Raw genomic sequence first — 23,539 nt, forward strand, 5'->3', positions numbered from 1 at the left:
CCCTTCTGCCCTGGCTGCCCAGGCTCCTCTGCAACCTGGGAAGTCTCTCTTTTCCCCCTACTTTTCCTACTCGCTTTCTCCCTCCCGGCTCAGCCATCCTTTTCTTTTCTAAACAGTACAGTTGACATATTCTAAATTTCATGGAGGTTACTCTATTTAAACTTGGGCTTAGTATATATTTTATTTTTGGCTTTTTTTTTTTTTTGACAAAAATGAAATTATGGCTCGACTCTTGGGAGAGTCATTTGCACCTTGCAGGAATTGGTGGTTGGCTCCAGGGCAGCTCTTCCTGGTGAGGCCCATGGATCCACCCTGTCCAGGGCCTTCTTGGGCATCCTGCCTCTGGGCCGTTGGGACATTGCCACCACCTCTTTTGAACCCTGGCTCGTCATGCTAGATTTTTGACCAAGAATTCATTTAAACAACATGCAGCTCTTTTCGTGGGAATTTTCAGACCCTAAATATGTATGACTGTGCACTTGGCACCCAGCTTTGATCATCATCAGTATTTTGCCAGCCTCGCTTAGAAGACTTTAATAGTGTCAATAGTGACCTCCTTAGATTAGAATTACCTGAAATTTTGTTTAAAATGCATAGTCCTAGGCCCTCCCTCCCCGAAACTAGCTGATTTAGAGACTTCCCACTGCTAGACCAGCAGGCATGTCCAACAGTCTCCCGAGATGGTTCCTGTGCCACCAGTGTGTGTGTCTACCTTGCAGCCTGTTCCTCATGGAATGTCACGGGGACACTCCTGTGTGGATCACACACACACACACACACACACACACACACACACACACACACAATGGTGGCTGGGCCTACACCCTGAACTTCTGCACCCCAGGAAGCTCCACATGCTGACAACTAACACCTCCAAATAAGACCCAGAGCCTCAGTCACAAGAAAGTGCTTTCATTTTCAGTGGGCCAGTTTTGGTTGACAGTAGGGTGCCATGCCATTTGTGTCCATTTGGGTTTTGAGCTCCTCATTGAACCTGCTCCTACACAGGACAGTTGGACTTGTAGTTGTGCTGGACAAGGCGGCAGGAAGGCACTGTAGTGCCTGCAGTTTGCTTGTGCTGATTATGGGGCAGGTCTAGAAAGAGGACTCGGCTAACTAGGTGTGGGGGGCTCTTGGGAATCCCAGTACTCAGTAGGCTAAGGAGGGAGGATCAGGAGTTTAAGACCAGCCTCAGCAACTCAGAGAGACCCTGTCTCCAAATAAAAAGGGGTATGAATGTGACCCAGTGGTAGACTGCCCCTCATTCCAATCCCCAGCATAAGGGGAAAAAAATAGAGGAATCAGACAAATAAAGCACTTGAGATATACTAATTTGTCCCCAGTTTTGAAACCCTTTCCCAGAACATTACCCCAGTATGTGAGACTCATGGATTCTCAGAAATCTCATCTTTTCTTTCTCAGGTTTGGAAGGAAGGCTTCAGAAGAGATAGAAGAGTATGTTTCCAGTTCTCTCGTGGCATCCTATGGTGGCCTTTGTCAGCAGCACAGCTCGGTGGTCATTGTCTCTTCAGCCTGTGTTGAATACAGCATTTAAAAATGAGACAGCACGAGCCTGGCTGTGCACTGGGGCTGGTCTTACGCACACTGAGTCAAGGGGTGGACGGTGCTTCCTCCCCGGTGGACAGTCTGGACTCTGGCATTGGTGCCCACATCACATTGCCCACTGAGTGGTCTTAGAATTGTTATCCCTTGATACCAGATGCTGACCTAAGCTTTGATAGAAACAGGCAGAAGCAATGTCAGCTTCCTAAGCCTTACCTTCTCCTAAGATTTCCCTCAAAAAGAAAAAGAAGTTTCTAGACAAATGTGGCTGTAAAAGCAGAGCCTCCCGTTTCACACTCCCAGGGGCAGGGGAGCATCATGTCACAGTGTGCGTGATGACGGCCTTCAGAACGGAGCATCGGGGAGCCTATTCAACCATACATGGCAGAGCCAGTTGCCCAGTTGGGTTTGACCAAGAGGCGGGAGGAAAGCTGGTCTAGGGGCGTCATTACCTCGGAGAAACTTGACTGCAGTAAAAAAGTGGGTAGTTCCTTTTTTGAGTTTAAAACTCATCTTCTTCTCTCTCTTTTTTGGGGGCAGTCACCGCCTCAGACGGCAGAGCCTGGATGGATTGGATGATGGAGGAGGTAAGATGCCCTTGCAGGAAGTCAGAAAGGCGTCTAGAGAGGGCACAGAGCCCTGGGCAGTTCTGGGACCAGAGCCTCACCGAACACATTTGCAGTGGTCTGCTCACGCACAGAGTCACATTTCCATGCCATGCTGAACGATCTTGCCTCTGCCCAGAGACCTCACCCCCATTGTTAGCCACTTACCTTGCTTGTCCTTGAAAACCTAGCCGCGTCACCTCCTCTGAAATGTCTCCCCTTCCCACCCTGCCCCTCTCTGTCTCAGACGTTCTCTGTGCTCCTACAGCCTCCTTGGCAAACCACCCCTGTAATAGCAATAGCTAAAACTGACCAGGGCTTAGTATAAACCAGGCACCAGCCCTGCCAGTTCTGCCAGTTTATATGTTACATCATTGATTCTTAGCACGACTCTTAAGAGATAGTCCCATGATCATCCCCATTTTACAGTGATGAAAACTAAGGCACAGAGAGATTATGTTGCCTGAGATCGGACTGCTAGGATTTGAGAACAGTTAGGAGGTCTGTCTTTAACTCTTTGTTGACTTGGTTGGCCCCTCTCCCCTTTCACCAACCCCAGGCACTGAGCTTCTTGATGCAGACACCATGTCTTATTTATCTTGGCATCTCCAGCCTGAAACATAATAGTTGGTTAATACTGACTGTATGAATGCAGGGGAAGCAGGACTAAAAGGGCCAGCAGTTGTGGCTCAGCATCAGCTTGTGTTCAAGACTCAAGAGAAGAGATGACATCTGTGCGTATCTCTAAAAAGAAGCCTACTAGAGGGGAGGTTATGCTTGGGACCTAAATTACTAAAGCTTTTTTCTTTTTTTTTTTTTTTTTTGCGGTGCTGGGTTTGAACCCAGAGCCTTGTGCTTGAGAGGCAAGCACTCTACCAGCTGCTCCTACTAAAGCTTTTTAAAAACCCACACATTTACTGTTTCCATACTTCTTACTCCTTTGTGGAGATCCAAGTTTCTCTCTGGTGTCAGTTTCCTTCAGAACTTTGTCGTTTTTGGTAGAACAGGTCCTCTAGCAGCACAGTCTCCCTGCCTTGCTCATTGAAAATGTCTTCACTTTTCACCAGACCCAGAACTCTAGGCTAATGTTTTTTTTTACTTCTAGCACTTAAGTCATTTCATTGTCTTTTGTCCTGTGTTGTTTCTAGTGAGAAGTCAGTAGTCATTCTTATCTGCATTCCCCTGTATGCAATGTCGTTTTTTGTGTGTATATGTTTATCCTATTTGAACTTGTGGAGTCTGTGGATTTATAATCGTCATCAAATTCAGAAAATTTTAGCCAGTATCCCTTTATGTATTTTTTTCCTTCCATTCTTTCAGGGATTTGCAGTATAAGTATGTTTGTCCACACCATGGTCCACACAGGTCATTGAGGCTGTGGTTTTTCTGTTTGTTTGTTCTTCAGTCTACTTTTCCCTCTTTTCTTTCATTTGGATGATTCCGTTGCTGTGTAACTGCTCTTTTCTTGGTTTTTTTTTTTTTTTTAATTCTTTTTTGGGGGAGAGGTTCTTTCTTTTTCTTTTTTTTTGAACGTGGGATTGAACCTGCCAAGGCTTTGCAAATTTAAGCCCTCCTTTTCTTTTACAATGTCCAATCAACCATTAAAATAGCCCATTCAGTGACTTTGTTATTTCAGCTCTCAAAACTTCATTTGTTCCTTTTGAGGAGTGGTTACTGGTGATTAAATGAAGAAGCACTCTACCACTAAGCTACATCCCCAGCCTTTTTTATTTTTATTTTGAAACAGAGTCTCATTAAGTTGTCCAGGCTGGCCTTGGACTTGGGATCCTCCTGCCTTAGCTTTCTGAGTAGCTGAGATTACAGGCGAGCACCCCTCTCTGGGCTGTTTTTCTTTTTTTCTGACGGTAGTCTTTATAGTAGTTGTTTTCAAGTCCTTTTTCTGCTAATTTCATCATCTCTATCTTTTCTAAGTCAGTTTCTACTGACTGATTTTTCTTCTGGTTACAAGTCATATTTTTCTGCTTCTCTCGATTAGTAGTTTTTGACTGCATGCTGGACGTTGTGGATGTTAATGTGCTGGATGGCCAGATTCTGTGTCCTTCTTTAATGACTGATCTGTTAATGTATCTGTTCATTTTAAGAATTGTTTTGGAGCTTATCAGGGCAGGTCTAGAGTCAGCCCTGAACACCGAGACACTGAGGTGTCTGCTGAGTGCCTGGTTGTTCACCACCGTCTCTCCACTCTGGCTGGATGGGGCTGAGCCTCTTCCACTTCCACCCACTCTGGGGATTGTTCAGCTCACATCTTCCTGGTGCTCATTCTTTACCTGGCCTCGTGGACTTTCCCCCACAGAGACATGGCTTGTATTCAGAAAGTCCAGGTTTCTGGAGCTTTTCCTCTGCCCTGAGTCTCTGCTTCTCTTCCCTGTCCATGCTCAAGTCAAGCTGGAACTGGGGCCAGAGAACTGAATTAAGTTAACTAAGCTGCCCAGGTAAGTGTTTGGCATTCTGAAGACACCAACCTGCTTGCCGTGGTGCCCTGAACATCAGAACTGAGGACTGAAGCGAATGGCAGTATGTGAAAAAGTACTTGTACCTCATCTCATCCCAAAGGGGTTTCAAGGCAGAAGAGTCAGCACTAGAGGTGAGGACGGCAGCCTACCATGTGAGAGTAGTGAGAGCCTGCGGACGCCCTCACCACTCCCCAGCACTTACCTCTGCTCTCCAGTGTCTCCTATTGACAAGCTCGTTTCTTTTTGCCACATCTTCCTCCTTAGCCTTACTCACTAATCTCCTTTTAGCTGCCAGACTTCACCTACTAATAATTGCCAATGACCCTGGTAACTAAGATACGGTGCATTTCCGTTCTCAAAGTCTGTTTTCCCAGATATCTACCTGGGATGTCCTGCCAGCACTGAGCTGGCTGCTCAGTGATTGGTGGTTGCTGGCCCTGCTTTTGATGCCTTGTCCTCATGGATTGTCAGCTACTTCAGCAAGGTGACCAGGAGGATGTGACAAGGGACTCAAGGAAACAGGGCCTCCACTAGATATTACTAAAAGTGTTAGAAGGTTAAGGAGCAGTGTGCAGGGAAGTTTGTAATGCTAGAATCAGGGTTCTGGAGCCTCGATTTGAACGGGGAAGGAGATGGTGCTGAAGGCAGGTAGTTCATAGCAGAGGATTTGGCCAGTCTGGATGGTGCATAGGAGTGAGCACACTGCAAGCTGTTTCCTGTAGTGGGTCTTCTTGGGACAGCTTCAGTCCCCAGTTGCTTGTATATTTGTCAGTACACCAAGAGACTTGTGATTTAGGTAAGAAAACTTTAAATTTAGGAAAGAAGGTTTTAGAGTTCTTCAGTCAAAACCTCCAAATGAAAACTCAGGAAAACAATTAAATTAATGGTCCTATTGGAGGTTTACTCAGCCTTCAATACTCTGTTTTTCCAACTCCCTGCAAAGAACTTCTGAAATTCTACTTTTTCCACCTTTATCATCATGGAAAATGGTACATTTCAAGGAGTAACCTTTAAATGTTACAGTAAAACTTTCTGAATGCTGTCGTTTGTGTGTGTGATAAATGCATGGTATTAGAAGGTTTTTCAGGCTGCCACCAGAGATGTCACTGTAAAAGCAAATTGTTGAGCTCCGAGGAACTCTGTAGGCCATCTTGGCCAAACCTGCCTTTCCACATGTTAAGAAGTTAAGGCTCACTGATTTTTATACAAGAGTGGGACTCGAAGAGAGACTTTGGTCTTCTGACTCCCAAGAAAACACTTGTTCTTAGACCTCAGTGTCTACTAGCATTACCATCGACATGTATTACCAAACACTCATGTGCCAGCTGCCAGGCCTAGCGTTTTATGTTTTCTCTTATTTAATTCTCAAAATAAATCCATGGGGGGCTGGGGAGATAGCTCAGTTGGTAGAGTGCTTGCCTTGCAAGCACAAGGCCCTGGGTTCGTATCCCTAGCACCCAAAAAAATAAAATAAAATAAAAAATAAAAAAATAAAAAAATAATAAATCCATGGGAAAAATATTTTTGATCAACTTTGTTGATATTTATAAATAGTAAACCTCCAATTCAAAGTGAATAATCTGAGTTTTGACAGATATGCATGCCCTGTGTAGACTCCACCACCATCAATATACAGAACATTCCCATCACCCCATCATAAGAAAAAATTTCCTTATGCCCCTATCCATCCCTCCTCTGCCCCTGACCTCAGACAACTACTGATGTGGTTTTTTTTGTCATAATAGAGTATTTTCATTTTCTGGAATTTTAATTAAGTGGAAGCATAAGTATACATGCCTGGCTTTTTTCACTCAGCACAATGATTTTGAAATTCATCCTGGTTGTGTATGTTGTAAGCCTGCTCATTTTCATTGTTGAGTAGTATTCCATGTGTGGGTGTACCGCAGTATGTTCACCTGTCAGTAGACATCTAAAGTGAGCATTATCCGCATTTTGAAGATGAGCAGACTAAGATGAAGAGAACTCTTTCCAAGGTCACAGAACTAGTTAATGGCAGCACCAGGATTTGTAGATAGATCTTGACCCCAGAGCCCTTGTGCTATGTCTCTGTAATGAATGCTGGGACCCTCAGGTATGCTGGTGTCTCCTTCCACAGGTTAAGTTGTATTGATGTTGGTTCCCAGATTTATAATAGAGAGTGTCTTGAATGATTGATGGGGTGCTTGATAGAATTGCGCTAAGGAAGGAAAAAAGAAAAATACTGATTTTCAGAGAACACCTCTAGTGTTTTTTTCCCCTTCATAAACTTGCAATGTGAAATTCGTGTTTTGGCCTTTGTTTTGGTCCTGGAGGTTTGAAACATGAAACCCTCCCTTGTCAGAGTGCAGTTACTTTTCCCTTGGAGGAATGCCTCTTCTCTAGCATAAATCTGTTTTCCATGCAGTTATGCTTACGTCCTTTAATGGAAAATCAGTTCATATGTTACACTTCACACTTGACTTAGTCCATTTCACTCTATGTGAATGTTTAGAATCCATTTTGCAGTAAGAATCATATGTTACATATAACTAGTTTCTAGAATTATCTTTGCTCAGAGAATTACTTGGTTGGCTGGTGAAGGCTGCTCCTTTGAACTTAGAATATCGGTGGGTAAGGAGACTCCAGAAGTGATTCCCCTGAATCATCCATGGATGCTCACTCAGCGGAGACATTAAACACCCTTTGGACACCTGTAAGGAAACCTGCTGGTTCCCTTAATAAAAGTCCTCGAGGTTCCTCGAGGTTGTCAGTGCAAGGATCTGGGAAGGGGCTGATGGTTTTCTTACACTTGGTGAGGATGAGTGATGGGTGAGGCATTCGAAAGGAGGAAAGATCAGAGGTCCGGCCTCCTTCCTGCTATCTGGTCCCCTCCCACCAGCAGCCTCGGAGGTGTCACTGGGGAAAGCCATCAGTGTTTTATTGTCCCAGGTGCTGGTGCTGGCGATGGGTGATGCAGTCCCCGTCCTCTAGGAGCTTCTACTCTAGCGGGACGTTCCCCTCGCTCCTTTCCTTTCATCTGAGGAGCCCTGTCTGTCTGGACACGCTTCTCAGCAGTTGGACTCCCTGGCTATACTCTTGGTACGTGTTGCTCATTCTTCCTTGGGGAAGGCACACGCTTCCTTCCAAGCCCCCCATGCCTCAGGAGAAAGAAAAAGCACTCCCTCCCTCCATTGATGCCTCCTGCTTCCCAGGGAAGAGAAGGGAAAATCAGAGAGAAAAGCACTTTGAAGATGGATGAGGTGTGTTTTCAAATTGGAAGTGGAAGAGTGAGTGAGAATTAGAGGTGGCTTTGGGATATGTTGGTAAACAAGAATGTCCTACATGGGGACTCTGGCAAGAGCACGGCCAGGCTGCAAGCTCAGATGGCTGTAGGGCCGGGCAGATGATCCAGCATGTGAAACAGCACGGCAAAAGACTGAAGGTGGGGGTACTGGGATGAGCTCAGAGGGGAGGTGGCACATCCTCAAAGTTTTCAAATGTGTCTTTTGAAAAGTGATAGTTCGGGAGTGTAGCTCAGTGGCAGAGCATATGCTTAGCGTGCACGAAGCCCTGGGTTTAGTCCTCAGCACCAAAAAGTGAGAACTGGAAAAAAAAAAAGTGACAGATTTTTCTTTTCTTGGTCCCAGGGATCGAACCCAGGGCCTCACACAAGGTGAACAGGCACTCAACCACTGAGCCACACTCCAGTACCCAAGAGAGAATTTTGTAAACAGAAGGAAATGCATCTGCCAGTCAGAATAGGCCTTTGGAGAGTAGCATGGAAGTCCTTTTCAAGATCTTATGGACCTCTGCTCTAAAGGAGCACAGAACCTCGATGGAAGACAACACATAAAAGATAAAAAGCACTGCAAGAGTCAAATAGCCAAGAGCAAAGGCAGCCCACGGTGGTGCCGTGTCGGTGGGTTATATTCTTAATGGCCTCGAGTCGAGAAGAGGAAGCGATCCCTGTGGGCTGAGAGCACTTCAGGAAGAAGGAAGAACTTGCACCGGGATCTGAAGGGTGAACGGGGTTTGGTTAGTTAGAGGAGAATGGGAAACACCTCCAGGGTAAGATGCCAGATCTAAGAGAAGACTCCAGCTGGAGAGTGAAGGAGGAGGTCAGCATAACCAGAAGAGAGACTGGTTCTGCCGAGTCGAGCAGAGTCTCATCCATTCTCAGCCTGGCTACACCCACTGCCTTTAATAACGTTGTAAACACTGGCAGTCATCGACCTTGCTGATTCTAGCTCCCAGCTCTCACTAACACGGTGCTTCAGGAACATTGGAATTTGAAGCAGAGAACAGCTGGAAGATGACAGACAGAACTCAAAATGACGCCAGAGTCCCCAAATCATAGGATGGTACTGGTCTTGAACTCACCATCCTTCAATGACATAGTCATCCATTCGTAGAATCAAGTTTCGGGTTTGCTCTAAGGCCTTTGGACTTGTGTCATGGAAAGTGTGTGGCATTGGAGAAAGACCAGATCTGGAACAGGGTTGAACTCGGCCTGTACAGGTGACTTTGGGCAAATCACTCGTTGATTCTTTCAGCAGCTGTTTGTTGAACATTCCTACGTGTGATGCATGGAGAGGGACTCTGGGAATGTGCTGGGAATGAAACATTTATTGTCCTTGCCCCATACAGTTTACACTCCAGTCTGGAAAGTGGGGACTAAACAAACTGTCCCACAATGGTGATTGAACACCCCAAAGGAAGAATGCAGGGTGCTATGAGAAGGAAAGACTGGTTTGCTGTAGGTGAGGAGGGACAGCCACTCTGAGATAGGGATTTTTCAAACTTCAGTGTGATGGAAAAGGAGTCGCCAGGATAGGGAGGTGGCGGTGGGGCTGGAGGAGGGAGGCAGCAAGGGCAAGGTCATGTCACACCCTAACCTCGTGCCGGCCTGCAGTCTGTCTCCCCAGCTCTAATACCAGCTCACAGAAAGTGAACTCTGGGCAGAATGTGAAACCTTAAAAACAGAACATCGAGGGCTGGGGCTGTAGCTCCATGGCAGAGCCCTTGCCCAGAGTGGCAGAAGCCCTGGGTTTGATCCCCAGCACTACAGAAAGCAAAGCAATGTACTGAGAGGCCCGTGGATAGAAGAAAGGAAATTCCTTATCTTAAAAAAGGATGAAGAATATTCAGGATGAAATAATGTGACGCCCAGTTACACAAGGACTCAACTTTCAAATTATGTCAGAGCTAAGTTCAAATTAGAGGAGAATTTGTGTGAGCCCCAAAGTCTGTCCTTAAAAAGTAGAAAGTCTCTGAAAGCAGGAGTTAAAATTAAAAAAAAAAAAAAAGGCAGTCAGTGATTCTTGTGTTTAACCGTGGCCTTTTCTTGTCGCACAGGGCTGCGAGTAGAACTGGGACTGTCCTTCCGGGGCAGTCCTGGCTCTCGGGCGTGCCTGGGCCCGGCTGGAGATGGGGCTCCTGTGCATCCTAAGATATAGTTTTGACAGCATTGAATATCTCAAAGCCTTAGGAACAATAAATTCTTCTGGCCAACCAAAAAGTATTTAATTCCTAAAGGACAAGCCTAGGCAAGCCATTTCTAGCCAGGGGCGATTGGGGACTTAATTCTGCAAGTGTAGCAATCTGGATGATCTGAGAGCTGAGTTTAAGGGTAATTGCTCAATTTTCTATCCATGTCAACAGGGAAAATAGGTAAGAGTGGCTGAACACAGCCAAGCCACCAGGCTGGAGGAGATGTGAGATGCTGGGCTGCCAGCGGGGTTGGAAAGACGCCATCTCTAGAGGACCATCTCTCCGTCACCCGCCACGTCTTCCACTGCCTGTTCATCTCTGTCTTGGGCTTTCTAATTCTCTTTTGGGCTCTTTTTCATTCCTTGCTTAACCCTTTCGTTATGTTCTTCATCCCTTCTCTTGCAAACATCAAAGTCACTCTGAGCCTCAACAGCATCAATCTTGAGAAAGCAAAGTAGAAGAATTCTGTAAGAACAGATCAGTTAGCCAGGCACAGTGGTGCACACCTATAATCCTAGCGACTTGGGAGGCTGAGGCAGGAATATCACAAGTTCAAAGCCAGCCTCAGCAATTTAGCGAGGCCCTAAGCAACTTAGTGAGACCCTGCCTCAAAATAAAAAATAAAAGGGCTAGGGGATGTGGTTCAGTGGTTAAGCACCTCGGGGTTCAATCCCCAGTACCAAAAAAAACAAACAAAACCCCATGAATTGGAACCCTGGTGTCTCAGCTCCATTCTCCCTCATGAAGCTTCCTAGGTGGCTCCTAAACCTAGTTTCTTTGCCTCCCTGCTTTTATTTAAACTACTATAACTACCACTGATGCTTTATTAAAACAGGTCTGTTTTTCGAAGTTCCAAGTCACTAGCCTTTCTTCCTTCCGTAGCACAGGACACACGGCAGGAGTGGCAGCAGGGCCGGGGGTTTCTACTCGCCTGTTCATGGACTAAGTTGCCCTCTCTTGTGTTTGTGCTTTGTTCTATTTACAGGATACTGGTAAGCAATTTGTAAAAGAAGCCATTCTTTTAGGAAACGGTGTTGATAAGTAACATTTGTGTTTACCCTGAGCCAGGCATTATGCTTTGCCTGCAGTACTTCAGTGAATCCCCCCAGCAATTCCGAGAGACCCTGCGATTCTCACCATCTTAGAGGAGGAAATGATAGCTTTGTGACGTTAAAGAACTCATGGAGGCCACATGGCCCATAAGCCAGGATGTGATGGCAAGTCCCCAACCAGCTTTCCAGGGGGAGAAACAGTTGTGGTTGTTAGTGCTTGCCAGTTTCTGTGGTGCAGATATTCTCACCATGGCTGGTTTTAAGCTACCAACATGACATCACTGACCACAGTTAGGACAAGAGGGGCAGCAGCACACCGAGGCATCGTATTTCCACCCTGTAAGAACATCGTATGTAGATAATTTTGAGCACACAGGTAAAGTAAATGTAATAGCATGTAGAAAGTGGTGAGTTTTGAGGCTGTATTACCTTTTGTTTTTAATATAATTATAATGGTATATAACCACATCTTTATTGATGTTTATGTTTGACATAAACTTCATTCAGTTTCCATTACTATAACCAAATACATGAGATAATTAACATATAATGAGAAAAGGTTTATTTGGGCTTATGATTTTGGATTTCCAATTCAAGATGAGGCCTCCAGGGGGGTGTTGGTTGATAATTGCAAGAAGCTCATGGCTGAACAAACTTTTACCTCATGAGCCAGGAAGCCAAAGAGAGAGGAAGAGAGCAAGATCCCACAGTCCCATTCAGGAACACGACCCCAGTGATCTAAGGACTGCCTCTACTCGACCCTGTCTCCTAAAGTTTCCACCAACTCCTGACAGCACCAATCTGGCACCAAGCCTTTGACACAGACTTTGGGAAACTGTTTATGATATAAACTACAGCAAACTCAAATGCAAAATTCCTAAAAATTCAGCAGGTGGTTTTGTGCTAACTGCAGGCAGAGCTGAGGTTCTGATGTGGTCTTGTGACTCCTAATCCCTCTGCTCTCGCTCGGCTTCAGGCTTTAGGCTTGCTCTTCAGCTCCTCTTACATCCTGTTGCACATTCGTTCTCCTCTGCTGGTTCTTAGATTCACCCGTTGGCCTATGTCCTCATCTCTGCTGATCCTCTTACTGTGAAGTCTTGTCCACAACAATATCTGGGCTGAACAGAGAAAAGCTGAAGAGGCCAGGTCATTAAAGCTCTTGTGACATGAAGCAGAATTTTCAGGGTTGACCGTTCCCCTCTTTCATGTTATCCTTTCTTCTCCATCAAGTCCACCGAGATTGCTTTTGCATAATGAATTCCTGTGTCTGTGGCAAGTCTTTCAGAGGAGAGAACCTACTTAAAGGCAAAATAGGTTGTGGTGTGTGCTGGGGAATTTGGGCAGTTTGGTGAAACCAGAGGCTCCCCAGGGCACTGCCTGGGCTCTGAAGTACCATGTTGTAGCTCTCCCCCAGCCCACCTCTGAGACACAGCAGAAGTAAACCAGCAGCACAGAGACGGGGACATTTAAAGACTGAGTAGACTACCAGCAGGCACCAGGAACTGGTACCAGGTGATGGTGGGAATACCAGACTGAGTCCATAATGGGCCAGAGGTGGAATCTGCTGGTTGATTGAATCATAGAAAATGGATCTTTTATTATATTGATACTGTACAAAAGGGATAGTGCTTTATTTGCAGGCCATGATTGTGACTGTGGAATATTTAGAAAGACTGCCATAGATAAGTCTATCAGAAAGGGTCTTGCTTTGTTTTCTTGTTTTTAATCTCATTGATATATGCCCGTGGACACCCAGATATCATAGAGACTCATTTTAGAAATAAGGAATCTTAGGACTAGAGTTGACAAGTAATTGGTATAAGGTCAGCCAATTAGGGGCAGATCTAGGACCCAAGATTCCTGATTCCCAGTGGGGTGCACCCTCTAGACCAGGAATCTGAATTTAGTTCTTCCTCGATAGGCAGTTACAGCCAAGTTCCTGGTGGCAAAAGAAAAATGAACTCTAATAGATGTAGATCCTTGAGGTCACCAGGGCTCAGGTTTAACCAGTGCCGGGCCCCAGAGTGATTGAGACACCACAGAAGTTACTTTGACTTCCCAGGAGTGTCTGAATTGTGAGAGAAGTTGTTTTCACTTGACTCTGGATTTTCAGGAGACACAAGGCAACATGACCCTAGCCTAAGAAGTGCCTACGTCATCACAGAGTAGGTTTCTAGAAGTCCCCTGGAGGGAGGGATGTTGGCATAACCTGATTCAGCCAATAGGATAGAGACTGGTTTGCTCTGTTCGTTTGGCACCCTCTGCTACAAAAGGCAGAATTCCAGTTTTGAGAACTGTGTTAAGCTTGGTTTCAGTTCCTAATCTCTGTCCACTCAGTCATATTCTTCCTTACCTTTCTAGGCTGTACAACAAAGCCCAGAGTCCTGACCAGACTCCCTGGTGTACTGATGGGAGCTGGAGGAGAGTGCTTTTATGCCTGGGGGGTGCCCTGGAATCTCAAGGTCACACCTGGCCGCCGCGAGACACCATCATTACATCTCTGCCCAAAACATGGTTGATAGTAACCTCCTTGGGGATTCCATTGTCTTTGTTTCCATGAGCAGGTTCTTTGCACGTCCCTATCTGAAGAGGTGGCCAGGCAAGAATCAAAGTGAAAGTCTTGTGCTACGCACACGTGCGCGTTTGAAATGGAGCAGGTTGCATAACGCTCCTCCAGGACCTCGGAACGCGCCATCAGCATCCTGTCATGCTGTGGTCCGTTTGGAGGAATGTGATTAATAACAAATCATGTGACAGTAAACGCCGACAGAAGTACAGAGTTATATCTCCCTGAGATCATTAGAGAGATCAGGGTATTTGTTCCGTAACTCCCTGACTTCTGTCCTCAATGAATTCAGAAGACAGGATCAGGATAGGACAGAGTTACTCCCATTTAGTGTCATGAGGCTGTCCATGTGTGGCTGTGAGCTCGGTCTCAGCCTTTGGGGAAGGGCAGGGACGCTTCTTGTGGTTGTGAAGGGAGGGGCAGCTAAGAGATGAGAGCAGGTGACGTACTAAATGCACAGGCCCACATTGAGGAGAACCACTGCCCAGGGATCTTAGACTCCTTAGATTTTTATTTGACTGGAAGGAGATAGAGGTCAGTCCTAGGATGTCTCAAGTGATGGGAACTGTGTAAAGAAAAAGCCTTATGCTGTCTGCAATGAAAAAAGACAGGTGGGGTTATGGACTTGCTCCAAATAAGTCTTTATCCAAAAGCAGCAAGGTGTAGCCTGGATGGCTGGCAACTGTTCACGCACTCCTAAACCAACAGCTGTGGTTCACTCCACAGGTTGAAGCCCAGGTGAGATGGCAGGGGACAGGGATGCTTATGCATCTGAGGTTGGACTTAGGACATCCCTCAGTTGGAGAACCCTTTTCTTCTGACACTCAGAATGGAGATTAGTTTCTAAAGAAGGACGTGAGCCAGAAAAACCTAAAGATGGCAGAAATCTGGGGAGAAGGTAACGGGATCCTCTTCTAGGGCAAATTTGAAGACCAAATGGTGGATCTTCCTTCCTAGCTTTAGGTCCGGCCAGCTCTACAGCTTCGCAGACGTTCACTGTGCATGTGCGTGTGGACTCCTCTGTATACACACAGGAGGACACGCTGGGAATGTGATGCCCAAGTCCATAAGTGTGGCTGACGGACTAGGTTTACCTAAAAGACCCTTTAAGAGAAAGCTCTTGAAAGATGATTACAGAATTGAGACACCATCATTTAAAAGTGCCCGAGGCAGACTCCTTTGAAAATTGCAGCAGCGGAGGGACAGAGAAAGAACCTCGCAGCCCTTGATTGTTGCGCTGTTCCCTCAGGACCCTTCCCCCCCTCCCCCTCCATTTCTCATCTGATAAGAGAGAGAGCAGCAGTAAGACTCCTCATCTATCTTATGAAAATCCGATTCGGAATGGCTGTGATCAAAACCAGCTGGCTGTCACCAGCAGTGGCCTTGCGCGGAGGGAACCGCTCAGAAGCGTTCCGCATGTGGGGGTGTCACGGGTGGCACCGATCAAAGGAGCATTTTTTTAATAAATATATATAAGGAAAAATACAAAACCTGAGGATTTGGAATGAAAGCAGTGTAGTTTGTCTTGTTTTTTCCAGTGTAACATGAAGAGGATGAAATGGAATCAGATATGCCCGTTTCTAACATGCTTGGGCTGGCGCCCCTAAGAAGGCGCTCTGTCACATTAGTACCGTGTCATTCATCCTGGGCCTCATTGAACAGTGGGGAGATACAGCTTTCTGTTCCTTCCAGCCCCTTCATTCCTTCATCCCATTTAAAGTCCTTTACCCCTCCTTGTCCTTAACGCAGCTCTGCAGATGAAAGCTGGAGAAAACCGCCACGGAGCTTTGCGGGAGCTCTCGGCGAGGCCTTGCTCCTTGTTTCCTTCAGTTGTCACTCACGGTGTTCCCCAGAGGCCACCCTGGCAGGTGACACTGAGGTCTTCTCAGAATCAGGTCACCTAAGGCTCCTGGGTGAACGGGGCCCCTCTCTGGAGAGAGCCCTGAGGGGCCCACGCGTCGCTCCTGAGTGCCTGTGACTGGCTTGCAGACTCTGCCCTGGCTGAGGACCAGCTGTGCGTCGGACACTGGCGGGCTTCAGTGGGCTTGGGGGATGGGGAGCATTTCCATCCAGGGCATGGTGCCCGCGGCTCCTTTAGAAATCTGCTGCAGCCACGCTGGGGGTGAGGTAACAAGGTCACCCACCACCCAAGCCCACTCGCCGCTGTTCGCTGACCCTGTTCTCTGCCAACAGTTCAGCCAGAACCCAACTCTGGGGAGGCCTGGCAGGAGCCAAGCCAGCCCAAGCCTTCCTCTCAGCCCATCGTCCACGGAGAGTCCTCCCAGCGTGGGGCTGAGCGGAACAGCCACTTGACCTTGCGCCTCTCAAGGTCTGCGTCTCCTTCCCCAGCATTAGGAGAGATTCACTTAGGCAGGAACGCAGAGCATCTCAGCACGTGACGCAGATGAACACGTCCACCCCAAGCTGGCACTGCAGGATGGGCACCTGCCCTCCGGGTCCCCATCGCAGCTCCCTGAGGAGCTGCCCATGCTCGGCTCCTGGCCCCATCAGCTCTGCCTTGGGGACTGGTGCTCGGTCAGCCATGTTCCTCCACTTGGGCGGTGTGGCGCTCTGGCCACTGTCGCAGCTTTCACACTCTCCCCTCACCTGCCAGATTGGTGTAGCCAGGTCCAAGTGTTATTCAGCCAAAAGCACAAGGGACACGTCTTCCTAAGGTGGACCTGCCAAGGACCTGGAGATGCGTTTGTGCCCCTCGCCCCTAATCCAAGGAGCACAGGGGACTGCTCAGGAGCTCCTCCGAGACCGCCTCTTTCCCTTGTTCCTTCCGTGTTTGAAGCCTGTTGCCTGCTGCTCTCCCTTTTTCTTTTTCAAAAATTCTCCATTTTTTTTTTCCACTTAGAAAAAAAATTATTTATACGATTGAGATCCACTAATTAAAGCCATTTTCTGGTATTTGGTTACTGGAGCGTTTGATGTCTCTCTGACAAGACCATGAAATGCACGGGGTGTCCACAGGGACAGAATTTGCTGAACACGGCTCTTTGTAAATGAGGGGACATAGTGTCGCAGCAGCTCATGAATATGAAACGCCCATGATGCCACCTCAGTGGACTTGGGAACACAGATGAATCCTGTCATGTGCTAAATGAGACCAATTTCTTTCACTTAACTTCATCTTCAATCAGACCTTCTTCCATTTGCCTGTTTAAAATTCCCCATACGTGATGCAGAAGGTAACAGCATTCAGTAAAACAAAGTTTTGCAGCTGCAGAGAAAAATCATAATGATCTCTGGTTTAAAGTTGCCATCTCCTAAAAATACGGACATTGTTTTCTTTCACTCGTGAGCTCTGCTAATGTCTGTTGACTTTTGGTCCAGAATTAGGGGTTTGTCAGGACCACTCTTCTTGGGGTGTCCTGAGGCAGCATGTCCAGATTCCTTTCATGTGGATTGGTTGTTGAACTTGGCTGTGAATGGTAGACGTGAGACCTGTAGTGCCAAGGCAGAGTGGGAAGGAGCTTGGGAGGAGACTGTGTGACCCAGAAGAGTGTTTGGGGTTGGGAGCTGAGTTAGTAGGTGAAGTGAGAGGGGCAGATGGCATCAGTAAACACCTGGGCGACCCAGTAAAGGAAAGGTAGGTCAGCCCCTCGTCTGGTGAGAGGAAGTGCTGGGAGCTTGGCGTGGTGTACACCTGCCATCCCAGCAACTCAGGAGTCTGAGGCAGGAGGATCACAAGTTCAGAGCCAGCCTCAGCAACTTATTGAGGTCCTAGGCAACTCAGCAAGACAAAAATACCAAAGACCAAATGTTCTCGCTGATATGTGGATGCTAACTCACAATAAGGGGGAGGAGGTGGGTAGGGAAGAATAGGATTAGACAAAAGGGAATGAAGGAAAGGGAAGGGGAATGGGAATAGGAAAGGTAATAGAATGAGTCGGACTTTACTTTCCTATATTCATATATGAATACATGACCAATTTAATGCACATCATGTACAACCAGAAGAATGGGAAGTTATACTCCATGTTTGTGTAATATGCCAGACTTCATTCTACTTCATGTATAACGAATAAAAACAAAAATAAATAAATAAAAAGGGCTGAGGATGTGGCCCAGTGGTTAAGAGCCCCTGGGTTCAATCCCTGGTACCAAAAAAAAAAAAAACCATGTTGGGATACTGAAGAGACTTTATGCATCTCTATAGAAACCATGTGGTCAGTGGTAGAGCGCCTGCTTGGCATGTTCAAGGCCCTGCGTTCCATCCCCAGCACTGCTCGGGAGAAAGAAAAGAGGAGGAGGAGGAGGAAGAAGAAGAAAAGGAAATCAGCAAAGAATAGAAACCAAGGGGACACAGAGAGGAGGGGGCTTCCTGCTTGAAACCTCCTTGCCTGGTTGGGACCAGATGCTCCTTTCCGTGGGACTTCATTGTCTGCCAGGCAAAGAGCTTGTCGGAGGCGCCCTGTGACTAGCTGAGTCCACCTAAGAAAGCCCTTCTGTTCTAGTGGTTCCCCAACAAGATAGGCCAGAGGACTGGCTGCCACACAGAATGTCCCAGAGATTCGAGCCTCCTCACCAGAAGAGGCGGCTCAGCTTTTTACTGTCAGATCACGGGAGCAGAACAGGATCCCTCTGGGACTTTGCTGGGTAGTTAGCGTTTTAGTCCCGGCATGTGATGATACTATTCCTGAAGAAGGTATTTCAGGGCAAATGGCAGCTTCTCACATCTTTGAAACCAGTTGTAATTGATCTTTTGCTGTACATTTCTATTTGCTGTTTATTTGGGCACCACTTATTTATTTCTGTGGTTTCATGTGTTGGTTTGATTTGTTAGGTGGCCGCAGGCCAGTGTTCCAGTATTTAAATGAGGTCCCTATTTGGCGAACTCGCACCTTGAGAGAATCTTAGAGCTGTTGCTGTGTGTTAGCAGGCCTCTGTTGTATGCTTCCAGAATGTGGAGATTGGTGGCGAGCATGTGGCCCCACCTCAGGAAGGAGCCAGATGGTCCAGAGTGCGCCAAATGTGAATGACTCTTTCTCCGCCCCTTTGTCCCCACTCATTCATTGTTTCTTGTATATTCACTGACGTTTCCCATGGGCCTTGCAGCTTGCAAGTGAGGCAAAGCCTTTGCTGTGATGTGATCAAATCCAGGAAGCCTCCAAGGATCCCTCTAAGTTGACCTTGGAGAGTGAATCCTACTGAGTCTCCTATACTACAACCGGAACAGCACAGAGCAGATGAACTTGGCTCTTCCCCACGTGAGACTTTTCAGATTGGAGGTGCATCTTTTGGTTCAGTTCTGCTCAGTTGTCCTGTACTTGGCCAGCCCTTTGGAATGCAGAAGTAACTGGGATGTGTCTCAGCCAAGGGGCTGAGGCAAATTTCACTTACCCTACCTCCTGCACGGTGGTGAGGTGCACCCTGAACAAATTAGAGATGGACACAATAGTGAGCTCTTAATTCTGCACCCTGGATTCAGAGATTCCCTTCACCAAGGAAGGGATGTGCATTTTCCTTATTCTCTTGATTTATTATTTTTTATGAACAGAGCTTCCCTTTGCAACCTTGCCATGCTGAGTCTACCTTGGTTGTCCCTAGTGTGCCTTGGCGGGCTCTTGCTCATAGCAGCACCACCTCGCCCGTCCCCTGGCTGATGTGCAGGTCCTTCCTCAGCTGGTGCTACGTGCTCGCTCCTACTCCTGGCCGTGCACTGGGCCGCGCCAGCCTGCCTTCAGATCCCCCAGTGCTGCAAGTTACTTCTCATCTCCTAGTGCCATAGCAGCTGCTGTCCCCTGCCTGGCTCAGTCCTGCTTCTCCTTCAGCTCTCAGCTACTCTGTCTCTCATTCAGAGACCTTGCCTGGATCCTCACCCCATGCCCCAGATTCAGAATTACACCCTTTCTGGACTGGATTGAATGCATTGTGGAGCATTCATTCAATAGATAACAAGGTGGTCATTGAAAAGCATGAGATACATCTACATATGGACAAGGACAGAGGTTTCAGAGCAACACGTATGTAGCCTGATCCCATTTGCAGACATTTTTAAAAGGACATAGATACTGGGCAGGTGGCTCATGCCTGTAATCCCAGCAGCTCTAGAGGCTGAGGCAGGAGAATCCGAGTTCAAAGCCAAACTCGGCAATTTAGCCAGACCCTAAGCAACTCAGCAAGACTGTCTCTAAATAAAAAATATAAAAGGGCTGGGGATGTGGCTCAGTGGTTAAGTGCCCCTGGATTCAATTCCTGGTACCAAAAGGGGGGTGGGGCTCATATGCTATGATATGCATAAATGTTTTTTGGTAAACATGTACAAGAAATTGAGTGATTACCTCTAGGGAGATGAGAAGGCTGGGTCTCATAGAAGGAAGGAAAATACTTCATGTTAAGCTTTTCTATAGCATTTCTGTGTATTTTAATTCCTGAGCAGGACGTTTATTTGTGTGTCTTATCCTCCTGTCTGACTGGCGCTCCTGAAGATGGAGAACTTGTGTTGTTTGCTGCAGTTCTGGCACCGCCTCTCGTGGCTTCTTGCATCAGTCGATGCTCCTCGAACGAATGAGTGAACGAGCAGACAAATAGCACATCCCAGAGTGGCGGGGCAGGCACCTCGTGGGGCGGAGGAGCCGCTGGACCAGCGTGCAGGAGAGCTGATGGGGCCGGGAGCGAGCGCGTGGGGCACAGAAGGACTGGTCTGAGCTGGGACCACACAGCAGATGCTGGGTGTGAGGGTGGCGCTGGCCTGTAGCGGCACTGAGCCAGATGGGAGCCTGCACCCCAGGGCACTGCGCACTCCAGCTGTCTTGCCTCGCCGTCCCCTTCTCTGGGTCTGTTCCTGGTACCCGGCCACCTCATCCTCCTTGGGGCTAGTTAGTAAGGCATGGCTGGTGCGGTGGCGGGTGGCATTTCCAGGTTCTCTGATGTGAGTGCACTTTTACCCTTCTGTTCCATTTGACCTTGAAGGAAGGAGAACGTCAGGGCTTGTGAGAGAGAAGACTTAGCTTGTTTATAGTTACAGGAATGGAGAGAAATACCAAAACAAAAGATGTTAAATCTTAGGCAAAAATAAAGGTATCCCAACTCTAGGCAGCGTCTCGCCCCTCCACTGTGGGAGGAGGTGCCTTCAAAGCCCCTTTGCATTTTAAACAAAGCGAAGCAGGGCCGGTGCCACTTTGGAGTGGGACACTCACCCTGACCAGTGCGTTACTAATAGTGTCCTCAGAGGTTTCACCTCACACAAGGTGCTTAATCTTGCTTTAGTCGTGTTGCCATCTAAAAATGACTGGACTGGGCAGGATTAAATGTGAAAGTGAAGATAGGACCACCTAGTTTTTCTGTGTGCACAATATAATATTTGTTAAGAGCAGTGACTATTTATTAGGCACTGAACACAGTGCTTAGTATTTTATAAAGTTCATTGCATTTGATATTTAGAAAAAACATACGAAGTAGATGTAATGATCTTCATTTTACAGATAAAGAACTGAAGCACAAAGATACTAAAGTCATGCAACAGTTACGTGGCAGAGGCAGGATTTGAAGCAGGCCATCCTGCCTCCAGCTGCTCTCTTACACCACCAACAGGAATCTTGCACCTGCTTTATTTATCTTGTTGCTATTGTTAATGTTCTTCGAGTAATAGCAGCATAGAGGGAATGAGAATAAAGTTAATGTAATATTGGATTTTTTAAATAGCAGCAGATGGGCTGGGGATGTAACTCCGTGGTAAGAGCACTTGCCTAATTTGCTCCAGGCCCTAGGTTCAGTCCCCAGCACTGTGAAAAATAAAAATAGCTTTTCAACAGTACCAGTACTACAGTACTCAGGTGTCGCTGTTAAACCTGTGTGCTAGCCTGGTGCACACCTATAATCCCAGTGGCTCAGGAGGTTGAGGCAGGAGGATTATGAGTTCAAAGCAAGATTCAGCAAAAGTGAGGCCCTAAGCAACTCAGTGAGACCCTGTCTCTAAATAAAATACAAAATAGGGCTGGAGATGTGGCCCAGTGGCCTAGTGCCCCTGAGTTCAATCCCTGGTACCCCACCCCCACCTAAAAAAATATGTGCTTTGCATGTTAAGCTTCCCAACCTGCGAGACTTGGTCATCCGGCCACGTTTGCAGATCAAGTCACTGTCTCTGCTGGGAGGCAGGACTCGTTCATTCCCTGTGAGGAAGCAGATTTCTCAAGTCCATTTTCTTTTCTTCTAGGTTTGTTCATAGTATTTATGGGGGAGGGGGAAGGGACAGAGAGAAGCAGTCCCCAGACCATCTCAAGTACACATAAGCAGACACTTGTCTGCGACTGTAAATCAGAAACCATAAAATTGCGAAGTTCTTTGAAGTTTGCCCAAAACCTGCTCCACGGCCACCTGTTCCACTGGGGGCCGGGAATTGGATGGGCTGCCTCTGCTGCGATGGCTCAAGCTGTCACTGCACCGGAATGTTCCAGCTTGCCTTGGCCTGGCTGTCATCGCTGGCTCTGTCCCACTCAGGCGGTTCACCGGGTTCTGCTGGGCACCGGGCTTTCCAATTAGAGAGAAATCCCACTGTGCGGCCAGCCCCGCCAGCGCCGCTCTGAGCGGCCCCTTTGCCAAGCCCGCGCTGACCTCTGATCTGTCACAGATGGGCCAGCCCCGCATTCTTTTGTGCACATTTGGAGGAGGGGGGTGGGTACCAAGAGGGAAGTCCGTGGGGAGTGAGAGTGGACATTGGGCAGAAGTGCAGTTCCTCGGAGCTCAGGGAAGCGGGGCAGAGCTGACAGGACCCAAATGCTGAAGTTGCCGAGGGAAGGGGAGTTTGAGAAGACCCTGTCCTGGGCCCTACACTCAGCGTGGGGCATTTTCTTACCAACTTCTGAATATTCATCTCAGGCTGGACTGCACACCGAAGAGAGCCACCAGTGGCAGCTAGCTGGCTCACTCCAAAACTGTCACACTGCTGATGGCACACGGCACAGCCAGCTTCCCCCGTCCCTCTGCAGGGCCTGTGCCATCTCACAGCCAGGGAGCCCCACACAGCCTGGGCTCAGGGAGCAGAGTGGCACCGAGCAGCCCACACAATGAACTGTGTGCATCACTCAGAAGGGGAGTGAAAACGGAAGCTAAATGTCCACCAGCATAAGAAACAGAATCTTAGCTAATTCCATCTCTAATTCGGGAGCCGGACAGGGGCATATGATCTAAGCTTTGGGGGTGGTGTGTGTGTCTCTTCTTTATGTCCCCTATCAGCAATTTCTCTTTATTTTTATCCCTTTTCACCACTTTCTTTCTCTGTCTCTTTTTGTTTTATTTTCTGTGTCTCCGTCTCTCTCTCGCCCACTCTCTGTCTTTCCAGGTACGACATCTGTGGGTCCTCAGTCAGAAGTAATGATAAAGACAGCAGGCTTCAAAGTGACGTGTGGATACTCGGGCCTGGCTGGACCGGAGCAGTCCCACGTCTAAATAACGAATGGGCTGAAAGTGGCCGGCGTCTTCCCAGCTGTTGCTGGAATGATCATGTGCCTCGTTTAGAAGTAAAAGTTGAATTCAGTCCTTAGAAGCAGAAATGAAGGTTTCTTCACTCGTCTGCTCTGGAATGTTCCTCATTTTGGTGTTTGCAGTTGGTTTGGGAATTCTAGGACTTTCTTCCCACCTTGACCTTTTTTCCCCGCCCACCTCTTTTTGATGTTATCCTGATTGGTTAAAGTGAAAGCCCTAACCAGTCAGTGATGCTCATTTGGAGACGGGTAATGGCTGTTTCTTTAGGGGAGTCATTTGTCCCCATGAGGCGGGCAGTTCTGGGGAACTGTAGCCTGATGCCTCAATGAAGTGATGCACAGTCTCTCGGTCTGTGTGTGTGGCTTTGTTAGGCTGATA

The 23,539-nt window shown here is 47.4% G+C and overlaps 1 protein-coding gene across 2 annotated transcripts in view; it reads left to right on the forward strand.

Annotated features, from left to right (window-relative positions):
* Positions 1 to 23,539, forward strand: part of Ift43 (intraflagellar transport 43) — a 79,496-nt gene that overhangs the window by 53,901 nt on the left and 2,056 nt on the right. For both annotated transcript variants that reach the window (XM_047541324.1, XM_047541325.1), the window contains exons 4-5: positions 1,423 to 1,455; positions 2,104 to 2,150. In XM_047541324.1, coding sequence (XP_047397280.1) covers positions 1,423 to 1,455; positions 2,104 to 2,150 — 80 coding nt within the window. The remainder of the gene's footprint in view (positions 1 to 1,422; positions 1,456 to 2,103; positions 2,151 to 23,539) is intronic.

Source organism: Sciurus carolinensis, chromosome 2, assembly GCF_902686445.1.
Source record: "Sciurus carolinensis chromosome 2, mSciCar1.2, whole genome shotgun sequence".
NCBI lineage: Eukaryota > Metazoa > Chordata > Mammalia > Rodentia > Sciuridae > Sciurus > Sciurus carolinensis.